General features: G+C 37.2%; 1 protein-coding gene across 1 annotated transcript in view; it reads left to right on the top strand.

The window, feature by feature from the left end:
* The window catches only part of CPQ (carboxypeptidase Q), a 167,495-nt gene that overhangs the window by 50,794 nt on the left and 92,114 nt on the right, over nucleotides 1–24,587 (top strand). Inside the window, exon 4 of the mRNA XM_083876832.1 lies at nucleotides 11,467–11,674. Within this exon, the coding sequence (XP_083732958.1) occupies nucleotides 11,467–11,674 (208 nt within the window). The remainder of the gene's footprint in view (nucleotides 1–11,466; nucleotides 11,675–24,587) is intronic.

Genomic DNA, 24,587 nt, shown 5'->3' with positions numbered 1-24,587 from the left:
ACTGTAATTCAAAGGATTTGAGTTAAATTCAGTATTAACTCACCATGAGAGAGTTAAACCCACTGAAAAGAGCACGAAGGAGCTGGAATTTCAGAAAAGTAAAAGCCTTTTTCATAGTAACATTTTATATCATCAAGAACAACATGAACTTTAAAGATCAGGTTCTGGGATTCAAATATGATTTTGCCAAAAATCTGGGGTTTGGAAAGAGTGAATTCCCAGAAAAGATGTAAGGAGATTTTAGTTGTTTTTCTGTAATCTGTGTATTGCTTGCACCTCTTCAGGAAGCAGTTTGTTATCCTGCTTTGAGGACAGTTTGTGTCTCCCTCTGAGTATCTCTATCTGCAGTCTCTATAGAAGGAAAGAACAATTTTCAGGGCTCCCAGTTTGGGGTTTTGAGAAGGCTGCAGTTGCTGTTGAGGAAACACTGGAGTGCCAGAAATTATGTGAAGGGACTAGGCAACTTGAGCACATGCTCTGTATGTCCATAAAGGGCATTAGAGTTTGTGCTTAAACTCAAAGACCTTGAGAAGGGACTCAACACTGTCCACATGCAGCCAAAATCCTGGGCAGTCGAATTCATCTGAGAGACCATCCAAAAGCTGTAACTCCACAAAGTTATGGGGATTTTCCCTCCTCTTCTTTTAGTTAGTTTATAATGCTGACTAGGAAAACAGAAATGGTGTGCTACAGTGTCTGAGAGAATGCTAACATTTCAATCTTGCCAGAAATGCAACATGAATAGGCAGACCCATGAGAAAACTTTAGCAGAGCTACTTGGAATAACAAGTGCAGCTGCAACTTATGTTTTTAGGAGTATAACTGTTTTTCAGTGTCTAAAATTAGGTTTCAGTCATGGAAATCTTTGTATGGTAATTCTGAGTGACAACCAGTGATGGATTCCTTTCACCCTTTGCATATAGAGTAGTATTTTTTATTCCTTCACTATTTTGATTTTACTTAATGGATTGGCTTAACATTTAGTGAAAGGATGCCAGAATCCAGGCAATTGCAATAAGATGACAAGGAATTGGAGAACACCACTGGAAAGCATTAGACTTGTAGGTGACGTTTTTCCATGGAAGTTTCCTGAGAAAGGAAAGGAGAATTCCATTCTGTCCTCTAGGATCTCCCACATAAGGTGTCTGAAGCTTTAAGTTTTGTTTCATTTTAGTCCAAATATATTCATGGCAGAAATCTTAGCCACAAATGCACTGTTATTTCCACCTTCACATGAGTTTTTCAGGCCATTACAAAGTTAACAGGAAGCAGAGCTTGTGAGCTGGACCGTCTGACTGTCATAGTTTCATAAGGATGGTCCTAGACAGGTCTATTTCCCCCAAATGTTTGACAAATCATGAGCTTCCAAGGAGAAGTTGTTGTAGCAGCATTTTTGCAGCAAAGCTGCTCAACAGTTTCATAACTCTGACAGCAAGAAGTGCTACCATGTGATTTGCAGTGTATCCTGGGTCACATCAACCATCAACTGTTCATTGCAAGTGAACCAGTTTTGGAGTTAGATCATGGATCAAGCACTGTCCCCTTAAAACAGGAGTTTTGTTAATACTGGTATTAATCGGTATATGGGCTACATCACAAGATTCCACTGCAGGTCAGTGAAACTTTAGCATGTGAATGAAATTATTAAAAGGCCACTTTGAGAGCTGGGTGTAAAAAGGCTTTGCAAACTGCAGGTGGTCTTTGGGCTGCACTTACAAAACAATTGTTTTAAATCATTTGATAAATAGTTATGAATTGCACACTCTTGGGTTTGTTCTGTAGAATTCAGTATCTGTTTATAGACAAGTTAGATTTGAAACAAGTACAATTTCTAGTGAATAATTTAAGTAACTCTACTATACTTACACAGAAGTGTAGTATAGATTATTTTAGAGGAAGAAATTTTAGCTTGGCAGCTGCAAGGTAATTCAACCTGTGTATATATTAGCTTGTAAAACACAGTTCTGCTTCTAAAATTTACATGATGCACTTCTTTCTAAGTAGGTATAGTTTTTTTCAAGATTTTTTATTTATATTATTCAGGAAGTTATATACACAGTCTCAGTGTTAACATTAATCATTCACAATCAGGAAGATAATTTTCTTGCACAGTGTACTTTGTGGGGTGGGGGAATAATAACTACTTAGAACCTGAACATTGGGAAGAAAATTCCCACTTTTTATTCTGTTACTGTCTTGCAGTGTTGCACTAAATGATCTTCAATGTTTTCCTGTATTGAGCCCTGAGGCTGTGGGGTGACTTGCTGCATGCCTCTCCTCATGGAGGCTGCCTGAACACGAGTGAGACCCTGCACACAGGGGTGAGGAGGAAGTGGAGAAGCCGGTGATCCTCTCTGACAATCCCCTTCTCCTGGAGCTACCAGGAGTGGACTTGGAGAGCTCTGGCATTCTCACAGCTGTCACTTTCAGGTAGTCTGAAATCTCATCATATCCCTAAACCCATGTCACCTCGACAGTTCATCTGATCTGACTGGCTGTGTGCCTGTAACTCTTGGTTCAGGTCCAAAATCATTTGTGTATTTTAATTTATGCGCAGACTGTAAAAGTGATGATCATCATTGTACCAGCCTACAGCCTGCTGCCTTTTTTCCAACATCATTTTCCTGAGCAGCATGGATCAACTAATGAAAATGAGAGAAAATTATATTGTTTCAGATAGTCTCTCTTCCAGCACAGACTCTCATAGGTACTCTTTATTAGGTATTAAAGAAACCCATAAAGGTGAATTGAGAATAATCTTTTCTCTCCTGTTCAGAAGATGATGAAGGAGTTGCTGTAGCTCCAGGATTAAATGGGAAGAGGACAAACTGTCAAACATTATATAAAACAATATTACTATATACTGTACGTTGAAGTGCACAACAAACTTGATAGCAAAAACAAAACAGTGAGAAAGTGTTGCATTTTGTCAGCAATTTCTCTTTTCCTTTTGGGGAAGGAAAATGACTTGAATTCTCAAGACTGAACCACTTTCTCAGAAAACCCCTACATTAATTTCCTTGTGAAAACTGCTGTATACCAGGTGTTGTTCCTACATGCCCCTGAAGAAACCTGTAGCACAGGAAGATCATCAAAACTTACTCAGTCCTTCTCTCAGTCATGATTTGTGCTGGATTTTTTTTTCAAACTTGACACTCTTCATTTCCCAGACATGACTAGTTGACAGGAAAGGAGCTGTTAAGAGGAAATACATACCTATTGGGACAATTTTTATTTCATCTGATGTAGAATATGATGCTTTTGAAACAATCTGCCTAAATCAACAAATAGAGGTGGAGATAGAACACTCATACTTGTCATGACATTTTGCTGGGCTGCTCAGTATTAAGCTGTAGTTCCCCGGAGTTAAAATACTATAATGAACTTCAGAAATACACTCTGTTCCTAAAAAGAACTTCTCTGCTTACAGTGGATTTCAGGCTCAAAAATTAAAAATTCAGGGTGTATGTGAGATTGAAGTGACAGGCAAGACTTGCCTGAATTTTTGAAATAAAAATGTACCATTTATTGGAGAACAAGTTTATCAAATAAGTGTAATACACTATTAGATAAAGTTTTCTTATCACTTAGGCATTTATAGTGCATTTTTCATTGCATAAGTGGAATTGTATAATGTGTGAACTAGATAACAGGCAAATGTAATGATCAGGTATAGTTAAAACAATCCCTTTCAAGTGACACTCCTAAAATTTCTCAGTGGAGAGGAAAAATAAGTGATACCCCCATCTGTATTATTTTTACTATTTTTTTTAATTTGAATGGTAAAAGTATTAGATTCTTTAATAGAACATCAAAAAGATGTTTAATATTCTACAGAAATTAGAAGTGTGGGAGTGAAAGAAGCATTTACGTAGTGAAGATTTTTCAGAGTTCCAATTTTCTTCAAAAAATATTGTGGCTCACCTGGACAAGTGTCTTGCAGTGGCTTTTTTTTTGCTCATTCTTTAAAATTGAATCCAGTCATTCCTTTCACTTTCCTCTCATATCCAGTTAGGTTTTAAAGTCTTCTCTCCTGTTGTCCCGCCTCCTTCTGTTGAAGTTAATGGAAGTGTTTCAGTGGAAAAAGCTGTACTCACTAAAAGAAGAAAAGATAACTAGATTTCTCCATTCCCTCTTTTCCATTTTACTTTTGGGATTTAATTCCATGCTGTCTGAGATGATAATAACTGTGTTATTCTACTATCTAGTTTTTTCTTTTTAAAAGTTCTTCTCTTTAATCCATCCACATAGTTGCCTTTGATAGATATTTTGTCTCCTGCTGACTTCAGAAACATGTTTACCCTCTGTCAACTGCCATTTCTACCTTATGGTTTTCCTTGACTACCTTTGTATTCCTGTTGATAACCATCTTACTTTTTACACTTTAAAAGTGTATCTCCTTGAGGCTTTGTTTGCATTGCCACAGCTTATTGAAGGGAGATAGTTCCTAGATGCATATGAGTTTAAGATTGGTTTGGTTTTTATGGAGGACCAAAGAACATGCTGCCCTGAATGGTAGGTTGCATGGAGAAGGAAGGAAAAACGAAGAGCACCATCCATATCCTGTTCTGTGAATTTGAGACTTTCTTCTGCCTTATTTCAGACCTTGCTCCCCTCTGTTTGCCTCAGTGGTCAGCTGATTAAAAGGGAGAAGTTTTATGGTGGTAAGACAAATACCTTCTATCCCTACCCTTTTCCTTCAGCTGAGTGTTGGCTGTGCATTAGCCTTTACCATGACCATCTTTTGAAAGGAGGAGGAAGCTCCCTGCACTGCCCCATGATGTATTATATTCAGTGCCAGGGCTGACTCATGTTTCTGGTGTGTATGTATATGCCTCTCTGTGGGAGAGCTTGATCCTCTCTGCTGCTCCCTATCTCTAATGAATCAGAGACTTGGAAGGACTGATACGGTACCCTGAAAGCTCTAATGCCTCTTCACACCTATTTGTGCTCAATAATTTTGATGTAAGAGTTAATTATAACAATGAAATGTTTTTAATTTCCATCATTAAATGGAGACAGTATGAAAAACAGGTCAGTATTCTAGACATCTAGCTCTTAGTTTGCTTTTGTATTGCTGGCCTTGTAATGCTTCTTTGTCTGATTTGCTGCTTTCTGAATAAAGAAAATTAAGGGAGTTTCTTGTTTTGGGTTTTGATTTCTTTTTTGTTTGTTTGTTTGAATGTATTTATATCCTTCCTGTAGGTATAAAATATAACATCTGTTCTCAGTGAGGTTTTTTTGAATTTGTTCTCTGTGCGCATTGGTCTCTGGTGGTAGAGGGGGTCACCAAAGATGTAAATAAGACTTGTGCTCAAGGCTGAGAAGCTAGAAATTCAACAAAAAAAATTAAAAACAAAGCCTATGAAACCAGAATCCTTGCAGCTGCTGGCAGTTTGGATTGCCAGTGGTGTTCACTCCGGGAGCCCTCTCCTAATGCACCTATTGTAGCGTGCAGCAGGCAGCTGCATTCTCACAAGGCAGGCATGTAAACACAGAAGGACAGAGCTTGGTGATTTGTACTGAGCAGAAGGAGGCCAAACAGGTGTATGACTTAAATAATTCCCTCAAGATGTCAGCTGCTGGAGAGTCATCCTCATGTCTGTAAGATCCAGCAAGTTTCTTTTTCAGTTGAAGAGCAGCTGATGCAAACTTTCATTTTCTACAGATTCTTGGAAAGCTGTTCTACTTTCCCAGCAGTTGGATAGTCCCAGGGTAGAAGTCATCGAACTTCATTTGATCATTTTACTATTCAGAGTTGTTTTCTGCTTCTTGTTTGGCAAACCATATCTAATCCATGCTATTTTTAAAAGATTTTGTACATATTGGAGAATTCTCTTGGTACTTGTGTTCCTGAATATTGTAGTGAAATACAAACATATATGTGTAAGTTATGTTCTCTAACCTAGGACGTGTAATTGTGGCAAAGCTATTATGTTTGTTTGGCAAAGCCTAACTTTATTGAGTGCCTAGTACTCCCTATATGCAGTTTTCTAAATGTTAATTTAAATGGAATCCATGTGGTAACAGAATAACACTGTGTTCTTCTTCAAAGGGAATATTCCTTGGTAAGACTGGTAGCTTCTGGAGCATTTCTTACACTCCATTACATTTGTGCTGATTCTGTACCAGTTAAAGATTGGTGCAAAGAAATCTGAAAGAGACACTGTGGAGCTGGATTCCAGATATTATAATCTTGTAACAGACTACTATTTTATTTATACAATTTAATTCATTTATTTATACTATTTAATTTCGTATTTCTTGTATTTCAAGTCTAAGATCCCCCTTATTAGTTTTTTTTTTTTTCCTTTTTAAAGTCATGTGCCAGGGTTTGAAAGATGAGCGGAACTTGCAGGTCGGTCTTAAAAGGAGTTTATTAAATTTTAATCTCAAAAGTCTGCGCACCGCCCCACACCAGGCTTAGTGTGCTGGAAGACACCACCTGCCAAGACCACGAGACCTGGTGTTCAAGGTCCCTTAAAGGTTTCTAATCCAACTAACTCTTAAAACATACTATGTTTACAATTTTGTACCAATAATTGCTACCAATTCTAGACACGCCATTTTCTACATCAAATACATTCTACCGATGTCTCTGTGCCACCATCACATCAGAAGATGGAGTAGAAGAAGAAGAACTTAAGACACCACCCAAAATTCTCCATCTTGCTTCTATCTACTTCCATTCTAAAAACTGTCTAAATACTACAAATTTTCACCCAGTGACAAACTAAACTACTATCTAATTTAAATTTTTTTGTTGTTCTCATTTAATCCATAAGTGTTGGCAGTTTTTCCCATGGACTAAGGCCAAAGGCAGTGCTTTCCTGGGGTCCCAGCAGGGATCTTGGAGCCCCCAGGGCAATTTGAGGGGTTTTCCCTGTGCCCTGGACTCCAACACATATTTGTATAGTATTTTTACTCTGCAGTTTCTTAAAATTTTCTGTACATATTCCTATTTGGTTTTGAATGTGACAGTCTTGATATCTTTTCAACTTACTGTAAACCAACAAATCAAATCCTACAAAGACAATATAAGAAGCAGACAAAGCAAATAAATCTTGGCATAAATGATGACAGAAACACAAAATTAGGCTGAATTTATTTATTTTATGTTTTGCCAAGTGGTTGTAAATGGGCAATAGTCTTGATTTTATTTTTATAGACCTAATTCTTCTGAGAAGATTAACAATACTTTTAAAATTTTGACTAATTGCAGTTACAGTTGGCCTCCCTATCCAGATAATGGTGAGAATCTTGGAAAAACATACACAGTTGTAGTGCACACAAGAGCAACTTTTGTTTTGTAAGGCCTTTGTGGTGCTGGAAAAGGGAATTCACTTGCATTGAGTTCGGGCTTTGCTGTGCTGCTCGTGTTACAGAGAAAGTTACAGGAGTGAGGCACTTATGAATAGCTACTGTCCATAGATAACTGCAAGAGGAAGATGTGTAGTTTTCCTTCTGTTTTGCTACAGTATGTTCCATCACCCCCTTTAAAGTGTAAAGCTTGGTATGCGATGAGGGTATTTTCTCTGATATGTAGAATATACAAGTGAGAAACAAAAGCAAAGTATTTGGAAGATGTGAGCCTGTTACCAGGTTAAGGCTGTGATCTTGCTGTGGGTGTAGCTAGTGATTAATGTAGTTATGCTTCTATTCAGGAATTTATTTTATGATTTAAGTCAATATTAAAAACCGGCCAATATGATACAAATTTTTAGTTTACATGTGGTTCATACTGTGAATTTTGCATGGGTCCTGTATAAAACAGGTGGTCACATTTGGAATTACAGTCTTGCAATGTGTTTGTCTGAATGAGGAAACTTAGACCACATTGGCAATACTTAGACAACATTGATTTTGTATTTCCCAAGTCTAGATTGCTTTTTTGAGGTTGTGTGAAGAATGGTGCATTGGGAGTATGTGCATGCGAATTAATGAAATAAATATTTCTGAGTTTTTGTGTAATCAAGTTTTGATTGGTTGGGGGTTTTTTCCCTTTTAGCTATGTTAGAATTCTTTGTAATGTCATGCTTACTTCTCCCTTTAGGAGATTGCTGTCCTTTCCTGTGGCTTCAACTTGAGATCTGTTTTCCATCAGAGCATCCAGTTTAGCTTGAAGCCCTGGTTCTTACACAGTTTATTTTTCCCTGGGCATTTTAGCTTATCTTAGAGATAAGGGTTGGAAGTGCAGGAACTAAGTAATGGAGCATGCAAGGTCAGCTACCACAGTAAAAAGAGTTAGAACTGACCTGACACCAATAGTGCATCTTTTCATCCACATGTTTTAGTTTCTCCACCTTTGGATGTTTTAGTCAGAAGAGAAACTAACTAGCTGCTTTTTGAGGTTTTTAATCCTCCCTTTGCACTTTTGTGTAAAATACAAGCCACATCTGTTTCTTACTAGTAATTTGACATGTACTTTTAACAGAGAAAATGTGGCGGGTTTTGAGCCTTTTCTGTGCTTTTATTCATAGCATGACACTTCTCTTAAATACTTTCCAAGATGTGAAATCTTGGGGTTTATCAAAAGCAAAACTCAACCACTTTATTTATCTGAATTTTGTCAGCTCTTAACAAGAATGTCAGGACCAGATGACTATGAGTTTGTAGTAACATTAAATGTTTTCAATTAGTAGTTTAAATAGGGATGCGAGGTGATTCAGTAGATCTAAAATCAAAGCAGGTGCTTTTGTTAGGTAAATAAAAAATAATGGAAGAACTACTTACCATCTCTTCTGAACACTGAACTATGGCATTGGACTGGGGGTATCATATATTTAATAGCCTAAATACCCTTAAAGTTTTGCAGTATTAATTTAGGGTTTGTTGGACAACATCGTTTTTCAGAGAGTGTGTTTTTGAAGCAGATGCTAACATCACTCCCAGGTGTTAGTGGGAAATGCCAGAGGTGCACCTTGCTTGCCTGTAGGTACCAGTGTTGTAAAGTCAAATGCTGATTCAGTCAGGGTTCTTTGTGATCTCTCTAGCTGGTTTTATGTGATGCTTTCCTTTCCTTTCCTTTTCAAGGTGCAAGGAATGGTAAATGCGAGAATTTTTTTTTTATTTTAATAAGATCCTTCTTCTTTCGGGATAGTAGTCCTAAAATCATGTTTGTTCAGACTCAATTAAAAAGAATCTTTCTTGTCATCCTCCTTGCTTCCCCCCACCAAAATAATTTCTTTATCCTGATTTTCCCAAACTGCATACTGTTTGCGCTGTTTTGAGCCAAACTTAGGAATGCTTCTCTCCATCTGTTACACAGAGTCTGCTAGTAATTTCTATTTTGTCAGTTCTTGCTCAGGTCTTGCCATATGGTCAGTAGCCTTTCCAGTTCTTGGTTATCTCTGCATAAAGGGCACTTAGGCACTTGCTTTACTTAGGTGGTTTTTTTTGATGTTTGGCACTTCATTAAGCAATTTATTATGTAGATGATATACTTAATACATGGCATGTTTTGCATGCATGTAAACTTTAACCAGGTGCATCCCAGGATGTTTAGGGTCTGCCATGGATGTTTTCTATGTGAGTTCATCTTGTAGCATTAGGAATCTACAGTACTGTGGTATTGCTTTGTGTCTTTGTACTGGTCATGCTTAGGGTCCATTTCCTTTTTTGTAGAAATTATTTGGGCAGTCATCCATTCCTGTCAGGTCCTGACAGGAATCTGAGCTGTTGCTGGCTCTGCCTTCCCATGCCAATATGGTTTAGTTTGGGTAGTTGGCTTTACCTTTGTAATCTTGGCAGAGTAGTAGTTCGAGCATGCAAATAGCACTTCTGGGTAACTTCAAGGTTTATTTTTTGGGCTATCTGGGTATATTTTTTACCTGCAAAGGTTCATTCACTTGAGGTGTGTGAGCATGTGTGGATCATAGCGAGTTGTCGGAAGCCTTATCCACAGCTGTGGTGGAACATCGGGATGGAGCATCTGCAAGAAATGTGCTTGCTGTTTAAATTGAAGAAACAAATTTAGGGGTTCTTTTGTTGAGCATCTGAGACATAACAAGGACCTTGAAATTAGTGATAAAAACTGAATTACTGCAATTCAGCATACACACCATGTTAGTACTAAGACATAAACTTGCCAGAAGATACAGGCAAAAACATTCATTTAAAATTACCAGAAACAAACAGTTTCTGCTCAGTTATTGAATGTAGGGTTTGGGCTTTTTTAGCATTAGTATAAGAAATTGTCATCTTTCTTTTTTTTTCCAGTCTGTTTATTTTACATATGGAGCAAGTTATCACAGTTTAAAAGTGGGGATGAGGGCTGCCTTTTTTTCCCCTACAAAGAGAAAGAAAGAGAAAGGGAACAAAAAAAAAAAAAAAAAAAAAAAAAAAAAAAAAAAAAAAAAAAAAAAAAAAAAAAAAAAAATCTGAATTTATAACATGAGTTTATCCCACACAGGGAGTATTACATGGCACAGGAGATTCCAAGTTTCAGGTTAAATGTTAATTCAAAGGTGAGCCATGGGTTACCTGAGCTGCAAAGCAAAGAGACACTGGCCTTTAATTGAGGTTCAGCTGTAAACAACTGGGAGCAATAATTTCCTGAACTGTTGTCACTTAATAGACAGGTCTGTCTATACTCTGAAGCAGCTCCTGTAAGACTTCTGTAACTGGTTTTTGGTATTTCCATGTGAAATAATTATTTATACATATCTACTCTGCGGGTTATGTTATTGATTACAATATGAATTGTTATTGTTGAGAAGGATTTATTCTTCTAAATAAATAGAACTGAATAATCTCTCCCATTTTACCTAATCTATAACCTTACAAAGCAGGTTTCTCCTTTCCTCCTTAACATGTCTCCTCCAGGAATTAAAGGGGGTTTTTTCCAGTTTAGAAGACTTAAAAATAACCAAATTTAATTTTTTTTGTTTGTTTAAATGTATAAAAGATGTTTCTGCTGCTGTGAGGAGGCTCACAGGTGAAGATTTTCATGCATTTTACATGGTTTTGGACAGCTGGTTTTGGGTGGCCTGGTTGAGCAGGGAGGTTGGTCCAGATGATCTCCAGAGGTTCCTGCTGACTTCATCTGTTCTGCAATTGTGTTATTTGGAAAATAGCATTAAAATTTAATAGCAATTTTTAATTTCATCACTTGTCATGGGAAAAAAAATGCACTTATGACAACCTGTTCATTTAGACCTTTCATTGCTTTTCTTTCTGGTAAAGCAGTGAATAGAGTGTGATATCAAAGCATGGCAATGACCTAAATAGAGCTGACAATGAATAGATTCCTAGGCATATATAATAGTAACAGCCAGATATTCTGATTAGTTTAAAACCACTTGATGTATTTTGTCAAAAGGTTTATTAAAGATTGTGGCTGTGTTCCTTTTGAGAGGATGGTGGGGATAGTCATGAATGTATTCTTTTTAATAATTTTACGGTAATGCTAAAAATGTTACAGAGCTAAGTTGTTAACACAGTGTCTTGTTGGGTTTTTTTTAACAGTCCACATACTGGAGGGCAGAGTTACCAGCCTGATGTACCCCGAATTCCCACTGCTTGCATCTCTGTGGAAGATGCTGAAATGATGTCACGAATGTCTCTCCGTGGCACTAAGATTGTTGTGCACCTGAAGATGGGAGCTAAGACTTATCCAGACTCTCTGTCCTTCAACACTGTGGCAGAGATAGTTGGAAGCAAGTACCCAGAGCAGGTGGGTGAAAATATACAAAAAAATCCTCTTTTTGTCTTCAAAAATTTGGAAGAAACAAACCAAAAAACCAGCCCTTTCGAAGAAATCCCTAAAACAAGTAACTTTTATTCACACGCTCATCTATATTTTAGACATCTTAACTTTTCAGTCTTTTTCAGGTAGCAGATTTCATAGCTGTATTTAGCAGGTGCTATATGTATGTTTGGAATAAACTGTCTGCACCACAAATTCTGTTTAAACATTATATAATTCTACATTGTTGACTTCCATTTATAAAACTTTTCTTCTTGCTTTCTATTTTCTTCCAACTTCTTAGTTAAAAATCATGCCAAACAAACTCATGGTGCTGAAGGATTTGTGCCCGGTACAAGGTCTTCAGTGTCAGCTTACACCATGGAATTGCTTTTCTGGCAGTATGTTTTATTGTGAAAATGTTGATGCAACACTAGCAATTGCTGCTAGAGTACCTACTGAGCCACAATGCTTTTTTAAACACTGTACTTTTATGGCTTCAATGGAGAAGAAGGATTACTATCTCTGACCTTTAAACCAGGCAGGAGATTTTATCTGTTTAAGAGATGTTGTCTGTTCTGAGATGACAGTTCAGTAGCTCTGGCTTGCGGTGTCTAGAGATCCTCAGTGTTGGCATGAATGTACAGTTTCAGCAGCTTGATCACTGGGCAGGGAAAGAGTAACCATGATGGTTGATTAGTTTACATAACATCATCTGTGAGTCTAGCTTCATGAAACACATATTTACCAAGTTAAACGTTCCAACTTTCTAATTTGGGTGCATTTAATTTGATTTTCTGTCATCTGCATTTTTAACAATGTTTCTAACCAGGCTATCTTTCCGGAATTATGGTTGGTGTATTTCAAAATTTGACATTTCAATTCAGGTTATGAAGTGTTCAAATGTAGACTTCAAAGGTATGTTAAGGTGCTTGCCTGGACTTGATTTTCTCTTTGCTGTCCCACTCTGTTTCTTTTAGAAATGAAACGGATTGGAATCTCTTCACTACTTCCACTGACAAGCTCATTTTTTTAAACCCTGGCTAAAGGCTTATTTACCAGCCCCCTGCTGATGGTAATGAGAGTGGTAGTGGACACACTTTGAAAATGTAACCAAGAAACAGAAAAATAAAACAAGTGAATGTTTAGGGGTTTTATTACTCAGTTCCTTTTAGAGCCTTAATGGGTGCTTCACCGTTCTCATTCCACTGTGTTACTCTGGTAAAAATGGGAACCATCTCACTATTTAGGCAATAAAATACCTTGTAGATCCAAACTCTTATAATGCCTTCTATGTCAAAGTGTTTCAAAATGCAGGATAAATCCAGGGGAGCAGAAACATGCCATTTCCACAGGCCAAAATTTCAGTTTAATTTGGAATTGAAACAAACCCAAATCTGGATCTCTGAACTCTGGGTAAGAAATCAAGAATGGGTGGTAATGCTCTTACAAAGGTATAAGGCAAAACAATTTAAAATTAGGTTGAAACCTGTGAAACATAACTGGTCACAGGTATTGCAGCAAAATATAACTCAAACCTCTGAAACTTAGTTGAAAATGAGGGTTGCTGTAGGACACTAAAGAAAGTGTGTGAAGTCTGGTGAAAAGTGATTGAGCTCAAGATGTAACTACACATTTAGGTATACTTCTGGTCATCCATATATTGACTAGAATTTAATATACTGTTTGATATATAAATAACTCATTAACTCCTTTCATGAGATTTTAACATATTTATTAAAAATAATCACTATGAACTGAAATAATATTTATATGACAAGTTTATGTTACAAGCAATATTAATTATTATTATTATTGAAGTACATTAAAGGAGAAAATAATGTTTTCTTAAGTGTTAAGTGTTTTTGGGGGGATTCTTTTTGGTTTTGCTTTGGTGGTCTTTTGGGGTTGGTTTTTTTTTTGTTGTTGTTGTTTTGTTGTTTTTTTTTTTTAACTAGTTTTGCAGCATATCCAATTCTATTCCTCCTTTTTCAATCATTTTTCCAAGTGTTTAGCGTGGATTCTTGCATATAGCAATTGGGGTTTGGGGGGTAAAATTGTTAAAGAAAATGGAAAAATAATAGTTGACATTTTTTTGATATATTTTCCTAAGGGTTTGCTGTATTTTAGACTTAGCCTTCTGAAAGTCATTGCTGCTGAAAGAAATGTTTAATTCATCAAAATATATACTCAGAATTGTTTGATTTGTGAACCTTATTTTAAGCACCTATGCTTAAATTCAACACGTTTGCAGTTCCAAGTAACCTAAAGCAGTAAAAGAAATGTTATTACTGCTTTGTGAAGCATCAAGCTCTCAGGGGTGCGTTTATCTTCAGAGGCGATGATGTGACATGAGTGCAGGTGTCCTGTGTCTTTTTGAGACATCTCTGTACCCAGTGTGCAAGTACTTTTGAAAAATTAACCCATTGATACTTCAGCTTTCCTTCCTGCTTCATCCTTTCTGTTTGGCTGGCCAGTAGGCAGTAAGCAAATGTTCCAGCTATAAAAAATGTATGGTGAAACCTACTGCAAGCTGCAACTTTGCAGTATCAAGTTTTCAGGTGGTGTAGAAAGCATTGGAAGAGAAAAAGGAAATGGATTTTGTCATGCTGTCAGTAAAGCTCAGCATCTCACCAGTGTCTCTGTTCTGTTTATAATTGTATAATTCTTTCTAAGTTAGGGCAGGACTGTTCACCCCGGACAGGACTCTGTGTCAGAGCAGGTGTGATTGTACGTGATTGAAGCAGAAACATCCACCATCCTCATGAGGGTTAAGGTCCTTGTTCTGTGCCTGCTGAGGCCTCATTAACCTGTAGGTGCCCGAAGGAGGTGAGCCTGTGCCTATAAGATAATGAATTCAAGATTCACCTTTTCTTCATATAAACAAATGGCAAACAGTGAGATCAAACATGCTATGACTTGATGTCCTGGCAACCGTCCTGAGCCTGGAATTCCATTCTCACGGTGCTTAGGACAGCAGTGAGAGTAGAAAATCTGTGGGTTGTGGAACTTAACATATTTTAGCCCGTATGGCTGCTGACAATTGAGCCAAGGAGTTTGTGAAATGACAAAGATATGGTAGTAGAACCTGCTGAGGTCCAGCTATTGCAGGTTAGAGACATTTGCAGTCCATTTCTGACTTTTATCTTGGAGGAGTATTTGAGCACTCTGTTACACCTAGGCCCATGCTGTTAACATCCTTTTGTGCTGTATTGTGTGTTGGTGAGATGTTTTATTTAAACTGTGTAAGCTGACGCTGGAGACTGACTGACTGAGAAATTCACAAGTTAACTAAAGTGGTTTTCATTTGAAATTCAGGCAGAGCTGGCAGTAAAACATGTTTGTCTTCTCATTTTAATACAGATGTAACATGATTGGTCTTAAAGTGCAGCAGCAACTGTTCCCATCTCTGGGGAAATGCTATAAATAGCAGCTGTTTGTTGTTAATCTAGCTTCAATGCACCTAATGTGCCAAACATGGAACCACAAAATATGTGATTAACTGAAAAGGTATCAAAGTGCATGAAGTTATAACTGTTCTACAATCTTGACTTCCAGTGTTCTTTTGTCCTGTGTGTTTCTTGGTGTGCAGCACTGCTTTACTTATCCAACAGTTACTAAGTGATGGGAAAACTGTTTCCTAAGTGCCTACAAAGTACATAAATTTAATGACTGCTTATTATTCTGTGATCCAGAATAAATACTTTGGAGCAGAAACAGAGGATCTTATAAGTGGCCTTTTCAGAATCCTGGAGAGCTGTTCCAGGGATTCACTCTACAATGCTTTTTGGCCTCCTGTTTTTATGGAATGCCATATCTACGGTATGTACCATTTGAAAAGTGTCTCCATTTTGATCACCAAGGACATGAAAGACCAGTGAAGAGTGTACTGTAGCTTAGAGGCAAGTTTGAGCTGCACTTTGAAAGTAGCAGTCCTAGGGATGACCTGAGAAACAGAGATGCTAAGATAGTAACATAGATTGTGAGGTTCTTTACCAGTCTTTGATTGATGTAACAGAACCTGTTCTGCAAAGGACATAGACGCTTATTTTTCATTCTTCTTCCTTTCCCAGTTTCAAAGATCAACCCTGTCTCAGATTTTGTGATCCTGGGCAAAGATCCAGGGAACGAGAGAACATAAAAATTGTCCAGGCTTCTGAGCCTGTAAGGCATTCATGCACATAACGGAAGAAGGAATTTGTAGACCAAAAATCCACCCTAACCTCAAGGAAAAAAAAAAATGAACAGAAAACAACCAGACTTTTCTGAAGATGTGTAATACTCAGTGCAGTGTTGTTTTATGGCCTGGCATCAGTTCTACATATGTTAACAAAATGTCTCTCCATTAGCTCTTTGATGTGGCTTCCAGATCTCCTTATGCTTAAAGTAAATCATGAATACAATAGAACTTTGAGGAGAAGTGTTTTAAGAGCCTGATGCCATCATGTTATGGCTCCATTATCACATTTTCTCCATGTGGATTGTTTTGCTATTCATTCCAAAATGTTGAAGGGTTTCTAAATACAATTCTGTGAGCATCTCTCCTGTGACTGTAAGCTGATTCCTGTTGCTGCTACAATTTAAGTGAATTTGAAAGAATTAGAAGATTATTATGGATATTTGGTTTTGAAAGTTTTGAGAGTGCCAGACCATTACTTCATGACAGTGAACTAATGGGCAAAAGAAGTAGGAAAAAAAAATGGTAAAACAGAAACAAGAGAAAGGGAGAAGAAAGAATATTGGCATTGTTAGGAAATGTATTTTCTTTGAAGTATTTTTGTTGATATTTGCTGAAATAAGTAGTACCTTTGGGTGTGTTTGTTTTATTAATAACTGGCTTTCATACTATTAATTGGAGGCTGTCTTTTATCCTGTGCCTTGTGAGAGTGGCAATATTGCTGTCATTTGTTCTAAAAGAGAAGTCTTGTCATGATGGAAGAATACTTATCTTTGTAACATGATTTTTTAAATTTAATTTAATTTTTAAAATTTATTTATTTATTTTAACTACCAGAAGGCCTATCAGATTTTAAGACTAAAGTGTATGCTGAATTTTGTGATGTAAACCATGGCAAATATTCTAAAACTTGAATCACCTATTTAAAACCCAAGAGCTGACTGAAAGCATTTAATTCTGCTAGGGAGAACTTGCCAGTAGTTTGCCTTCTGATTAAATGGCCATTTCACCCCAATGTAATCATGTTTTTAGAAACTTCAGTATCTGAGTATGTAATAGCTACAATTTAAATTTCATTTGTACATATGGGGTTGATGTTGTTTAGTGGCAACAGTTGAAAAACATTGTACTACTTAGAGCTGTGTGTCTGAAATATTGTTGGAACAAGTGAATGTTTATATGTGGAAGAAAGGTTCAAAACAACTTGGGTATTTTCAAAAATTATTTTCCTGATACAATTTTTCCTGAAGGAATCAGTTCAGTTTCACCAGGGTAGTGTGACCTTTATGAAGTTCATGTATTTTCCAAATGACCAGACCATGTCTATAAGTGGGCAGGTGAGAGTGGGAGACATGGTCAGGGTGGCAGCAGTCTCTGCTGATCTTTTAGACACCTGAGGCTGCTCTGTGTTCCATCTTGGTGATACCAGAGGAGGACTAAGGGATGTGCTCCACTAGGTCTGGGCAAACCTGTAAAGGGTTCCCCTCTTGCCAGCTGAGGCACAATTGCTGTCACTGCATATAAACCATTGATACATGAAGGAAAAATGTATTAGCTTTAGTGACCACCAATGCCTGCTCCAAAGGGAGCAGCACCTTCTTAGAGTCCCAGCTCACTGGCATAGAACTGGCAATGTCCTAGGTCACTGCAGTGCCAGGGTGACAGGGATAAGGGATGAGGATGTCTAGGTGGCCTTCCTCACTAGAGTCAAGTGGAGTGTGGAAGAATTGAATGATGCTGTCACCCTGCTATTTATGTTCTATTTTTATTCTCCTGATGTAAGTCTAGCCAGTGAGCTTCCTGCCTTCCACCTGAGCGTGATCATAGATATTACCTGTACATGACAGCTGGCTGCCCACCCCAGCCCCATTTTTTATTTTAATCTAGACTGGTTTCTGCCAAAAGCTACTTGCTGGACCTTCGCTCTGGGCACCACGCTTTAGAGCGTTTGGTTGTATTTTAAATCCTTTACATCCTAAAATGTAACCAACTAAATTCTGAGACTAGAAATTAAAAAGTAACATTTAAAGTGCTCGTTCCGTTGGCCAGCAAATTCATCAGAACATGCAGTTTTGTAGTCCTTTTGATGGTGTGAGTATTAACAGATATGTTGTAATATTTTTTCTTTCCATCCGTTCTTTTGTCTCTACTCCCACGCAGCAGTTTAAAGAATTACTGTGGGATTTTATTTCAGCAATAATTTACAAATACACATGGGATTTACAAATGGTTGTGAAAGCTCTTTCCCTCCACATTGTAAAAGTTATCTTCTAAAATTACACTGCGTCTTTCTTGCATTCTGATATGCAAGAATATCTAAAGGGGAGTCTTGGGTTTGGCAGATTTAAAACTTGCCTGAGGCATGAAGTAAGAAACACCACAATATTGAGGAGGAAAGAGGAAAGAAACAATATTTTTCTTTTCATTATGAATAAGTAGGTGCCAGAAAGACTACTGCCAAGTGTCAAGGATTGGTCTCAAAACAACTATTCTCTGCAGGGATTGTCAAATACCTGTACTTTTATGTTTGTATTTGTTAGCTGCAGACTGTGTGTGTAACCTTGTACAACAGGAAGACTATCATGACCTTGTGTTTTCATGAGTGCCATGCAAAAAAGTACGTATTTTCCATGCAAGTGTAATGGAAAACTGCTTGTCCAAGGATATGTGGGTTGGATATAGAGGTCTGTTCAATACAGATTCAGAGGTTCCCACATACAGGACAATGTGGAAGATCTGGCTGTGAGATTTTTTACCTAATGGACAGAGCTAACATTGTTGGTAAAATGAAAGGAGAAATGCTAAAAGAAGTGAAAAGTAAAATGATCAGGTTGGGACTGAGGTGAAAGGGGGAAAGAACTTGGTCTGCTAATTCCACTGAGGTATCAACAGCAGTTACTCTACGAACTGCATGATTACAGCAGCTGAGATGGTTACTCATGGATGTAGTGGAGAATGTAGCAGAATTCATAGTTTTATTGGACAGAGAGAGCTGGTGAAACATGGAACCAGCTTCTAAATTGTGGGTGGACTTCTGGAGTTTTTAGGCATCCCATTGCTGCTTTGGGAGATCTGGGAGTGGGGAGGGTGGTGTAAACAGTGAGCTGATACAGTTAGTGTGGTCTTTAATGGAATTGTTCTCAAGACCTTGGTTTACTAACAAAGTACATGCTTAAAATGTTGATATCATTTGTTCTTTTTCTTTTTGAAATACCACTGCCATGTAGTTTATAATTTGGTCTAGAAGGCCCCCAAGCTTCTGAGACCTTAAAGGTCTTGAACTTGCCACTCTAGCTTTATTGTAAATGTAGTTCCAATGATGCAAACATATTTACTACAGTTTGGCAAAGCAAAATATCCTGTAAAACACATAATACAAGTAAAATCTGTCCAAAAGGCTTGTTAATAAAATGTTAAAGATCTTGGGAGTCTGGCAGGCATAGATCTTAATTAAATCAAAGAATGAGTTTTGTTCATAGAGTTTTTCAATTAGTGTCAGTACTTATGCCAATATGTCATGATGTAATATGTAAGTTATCTAGAATTTCACTGTGCACAAATATAATTCTAATTCATTGTAACAGGTAAATGGAATTTTGGACAAGAATCCTGACTGACTCTTTTCAAAAGTATACGTCACAAATGTAAACTGATTTATGTGTTTGGAACTGAGATCACATTTTTTCTTTACTGAAGTCACAAAGGAAAAAAAGGATGTTACAGGGTCTTTAACAGAAAATATATTTTGTACTACAAGTTTTGTAGATTTTCTTCCTTATAGTGCTGAAAAGCACGTTCCTCACAGTCTGCAGTGGCTGTTCACATTAGTTTTCATTCTGTCATTTATTCAATAGGCTAGTTTATAGATTTGAACAAAAATATACTAAAATGTGTATTCTTCTGGTAGTTACATAATTCCTTGCCATCTGTATTCTTTCCCAGTGTTTGAATTTTCAACCATCATTGTGAAGTATTAGTCTCAAAAACAGTTTACAATGTTCTGGTATAAATTATTCAGAAAAAACCCCCTGTGTTCCAATTCATTTAATCTGACATTATCATGTAGAGGGTGAATGGAATAATATCATGATGTAAGATGAAATAGTCTGGAAGCAATATTGTGCTAGGAATTGCACCACACCAGTGGGCTTTTTTCCATAGAGTGCATATAAGGAAATAGAGGTAGAATTCTCTGTGTATTTTAAATATTTTAATGTGGGGAATGATATTAATACTGTCTCACTAATTCTGTAATTCTGGACTTTATTTTCTTAATCGTGTGCATGGCCTTATGATCACTGTGCTTAGTTCTTACTTTCAGTGGACAAAGATTTTTCTCATCCTCTTTGTGTGCTAAGTTTAATATGCTGCTTGTGTGAGAAGGTACTTTATGAAATAATAATCTTTCACTGTAAAGGAATTTGTTGCTGTGAGGTGTGTGTATATACATACATAAGATAGTTTTAGGACACTACCTTCTGTGGCATGCTGCTTGGAAGAGTAGAGCATATTCTACCATTCCAAATGGGAAATCTCAGTCATCCAGGTTCTTGCCAAGAGAATATTATTCAGGTCTGAAATATGATGTCCTTCATCCTCTTCTTTCCCGTTTCAAATAATCAGGAAGAGGACCTGAGGTCACATTATTCTTTGTGAAGGAAAGGAAAAACCGTATCTTTAACTGCTGTCGAGTATGTTCCTCTCTGTCTTATCTTATGAGCAGATAATACAGCTCATGGTCTGTTCTGCTTGTATGACTTTGTTTCTTGGCATTGTGAACCCGAAGTCTTGGATTTATATTCTCCACTTCTGTCTGAAGTCCACTGACCTTAGTTTATATGTTAAAGTGCTCCAGGGGTCTGTTCACTTAGCTGGAATTAATGTTCAGATGATACTTTATTTGACCGACTCTTAACGCGTTCTACAAGTTTTTCTGAGGTCCTTCTGGAGGACTGCAGCTGTGCATATAACTAGGCTATAGTTAATAACCCTATTTATAGCAAACCCCAGTCTGATGTTCTTTTCTCGCTCATTAGACTTGGCAGCCTTCAAATAAGTTAAAAAAAATAATTGGATTGCACCCTTATCCACTAAGTACAGTACATTTACTTTTTCATTGATTAATTTGGCAGTTTAAGTTAAAATTGCCTAGACTAATTTAAATTATTCATTTCAGGAAAGAGATACAAGTAAGTATAAAGAAATATAAATAATATGTCTTTGATAGATTGGTTAAATTTCAACAAAATTAGTAAGAATAATGTTCTAGATTATATGAAAATACATATAGTTTATATTCTTTTGTCTGTGGACTTTGTTATGCTCACAATGTCCTGCTAGGGGTCAACATAACAGCCCTTGTTGCTCCTTCAAAATACCCAGCTAGCCTTTCAGAATGCTTGAGAACACTTTTAGAATGCTCCAAGTCAGCAATGGCTAGGACTCAAATTGCTTCAATTTTCTTTAATCTCTAACAGAGTTTTCGGTGAATTAAGAACAACTTGAGCTAAGTTCACAGTCACAATTCATTGTGACCTTCTGAATCTGGTGGTGACTGGACCATGGTGAGGGAATGTGACTACAGGTGTTGCCAGGGTCAGAACCACGAAAGCACTAAGTACTCTGAAGAAGAAAATAGCAATTCAGAATAGTCCTGGCAAGTTCATAGGAATCACTCATTCTCATCAGGATGGAATGGGATCTGTTTTTCTTTAGGAAGCAGAAATGTAATGTACGATGTGCCCCTGGCAAGGTGCCTCGTGCAAGATCCTTGTCCTTATTCACTAAAAACAGTTCTAAAGTGCTTACAACTTAGCAGGCACAGTACAAATTGTATGATGAGATTATATCCAGCTTTTCCTTGGAAGGTCTGCCCTGCCTGTAAGAAAGCATATTTTAGAGACCTTCACAACTTGGGCAGTTGAAGAGTCACACTTGAAGAGCATGTTTGTACAGAGACAAGTGGAGGCATCCAGACAATCTTTCATGAGTGCGTAAGTTCTAAAGAGAGCATCTGGTCGGGCATGCTGTAATTGCTGCTGTTTGTTTCAAAAGCCTCTGCATGAAAGAGATGTCTTTGTTTTCTAATTATCCATGTGTAGCCCATTTAAAAATCTTTTAGTGACCTTTCAGCATAGGATTCTGCATCATCACAAAGCATAAATCCTAGTTATTTAGGATCCAGACAGTAATACATAGTTGGGAAAATACAGAATTTGCATGTCTGTCAAATTAAATAATTTGCTATTAAGTTCAGTGTTGGTAAAGGAGTCCAAGTTTGTGTTGAAAGGCATAGAGACCTCTCATCTTTGGTTTCTAATAAGAAACTTTTCCCTAGTTGGGAAAGGCTGTGTATATTTAAAGATAAAACAAAAAGAAAATTCCAACCAAACCTTCTCCTGCTTGACTGAGGATCACTTAAGGCATTTAATTAAGATGATCTGTGAAAGCCACTAAAATGTGGAAGAACAAGCAGCTAGCTTGCACTAATTTTAGCTGTTAAAATCTAGTGGCATAGAAACAGTATAAATTGCTATAAATACAGTTTTAGTAGTTTGAAGATATCTTCTTTGTCTATAATTGCATTTGCATTTAAATGTATATCTTTTAGGAATAGATAAGGATTTTTTCTCTCAGGGTGGTACTAAAAAGATACTAGCATGGTTTCAATAACTTAATTTTGCTTCTTTGAGCACTTTATGATCTATTGTTGAATCTTTGAAGCAGAGAACCAATTTTTATTTCTGTTCCCTTATCTGAAACCACATATTTGATTGTAATGTGAATCATAATTGCTAATACCAATTTGAAACTAGGCTGTTGGAAAAAGCAAAGCCAGAGATCAAAGGATTATCTACACTGTGTTCAATAAATACAGCATGTTGCTTTATGGATACAACACTGGCTTGGGATATGGCTGTAGTGACTCAAATCATGTTGTGTCTTTTCTGTCATGTAACTCAAACCATCCATCTCTTGTGGAATAAAAGACATCTTTGTCTCCTTTTTCGTTGATGAACGAACTGCAGATTATCATCTGTCAGATGATAATTCACAGAAGTTATTTTTCTGAAACAATTAGCATAATATTGTGCAATTGCTCTACAACTGACCTAGAGAATTAGCAATTAAGAAACCTCCATTTATTTAAGGTTCTCTAGACAGTCCAGTGAAGAACTGCCATTTTCTCAGAGCTCTCTTCATTTTCCCTCCAGTGTCTCAGGAATAATTAAACCTTTGCCTCTAGAAGAAAATAAAATTATTTCTGGCAAAGGTTTAACAAACATGCATGTTTAATGGTTTTGTTCTGCAGTTAAAATTGGAATTGATTGAATGTCTGTATCCATGCATAAGATCAATATTTTAAAAAGTGATAAATATGAAATGTTTATCACAATCTTCCTTGAACCTTGGAAAAAGGATCTTTTCACTCTTTGTTTTAATGCTTTTTGAAAAGAATAAAAAGGAAAAATGTTAGCATAGATAGCAAAATTGATTCAAACTGTGAGCAAAGGAATTAAATAATTCTACATCACTTTTTCACATGCATAATAAATGAAACAATAATCAAAAAATGAACAAATTAAATGAAAATATTTAATTGTGAATAATAAAACCGCTTTGTAGGTAATTTAACTATCACAAATTCAGAAATTTAAAGCAAGTGTGAATTCAAGATATCATGATATGATGCACTTCAGTCTTGGACCTGGAGTTACAACCTTTACCACTGAAACAATACCGACACAGTAGATATTGCACTGCATTGCATTGGTGGGGTGCCAGATTTCTACCTCTCTTCCCCTCACATCCTATCATTGTAAACCAGAAGCCTTTCCCAAGATGTAATCCACACCATCTGGCTCACTGCAGTCCCTTTTTGAAGTGGTGTGGATTGTCTGTCGTCCTTCTCCCATTTGTTTGAAATTAAATGCAGGAATTGTTTAGCTGTGTGCTACAGCCAGATTCTCACACTGTGGCCTGCAGAGTACCAAATGATGGAAATCTTTTTGGTGGTTGACAAAATGAGTCAGCTGGTGGGCAGGCTGCAGTTTTGGGAAGAGGAAGGAAGTGTTGTGCAGGTCACAAGACTGTGACCCTTGTGGCTCTTTGGCTCAGACATGAATGGGGTCATTTTGTGGGCCAGGAGCACATTTTTGAATGAAGAGCTGCTCTGAAATACCCATTGTGCTTCTTGCTGTCATCCTTATTTGTTTTTGTGATGCTTTAACTGTGCGCCTGCTCTGCTGTTCCACTGCTGAGTGCCTGCACGTGTGGTGAACGTGTCTTCCCCAACTCCCCCAGCTGCTTTGGGCTGAGGAGTGCTGACTTTGCAAGTCCGGGTCCTGGGGAAAGGCAGTTGGAGGTTGGGAGCTTTCACTATGTGTTGCTAAAGAGATTTTTCAGTTGACCACTTGATGTAATCCATGCCGTGCTACTATTATGAGTGAGACACATTTATTTTGATTACAAATTTTAAGTAACTGTTCTTTGAGTTCAAGGTGACCTACAAAGGATTGCTTCTCCTACCCATTTCCAACATATGCCTTGAAAGGAAATGGGAGAAAGAGGTATTAAGAAAAAAGTTTCTACTTTTGGGTATTTATGCATTACAGTAAGTCCAAAGAAACTGAATGTGCCAACTGCTATTCTGTCTGAACCACTCATTCACAAGCAACCACAGAGATACTACTCAAAAGCTGCTGTAAGCTTGTCTGATGGAGT

Source organism: Zosterops lateralis, assembly GCF_965231275.1.
Source record: "Zosterops lateralis genome assembly, chromosome: 1".
NCBI lineage: Eukaryota > Metazoa > Chordata > Aves > Passeriformes > Zosteropidae > Zosterops > Zosterops lateralis.
Note: the sequence above shows the minus strand (reverse complement) of the source record. Positions and strands in the feature narration are given on the sequence as shown.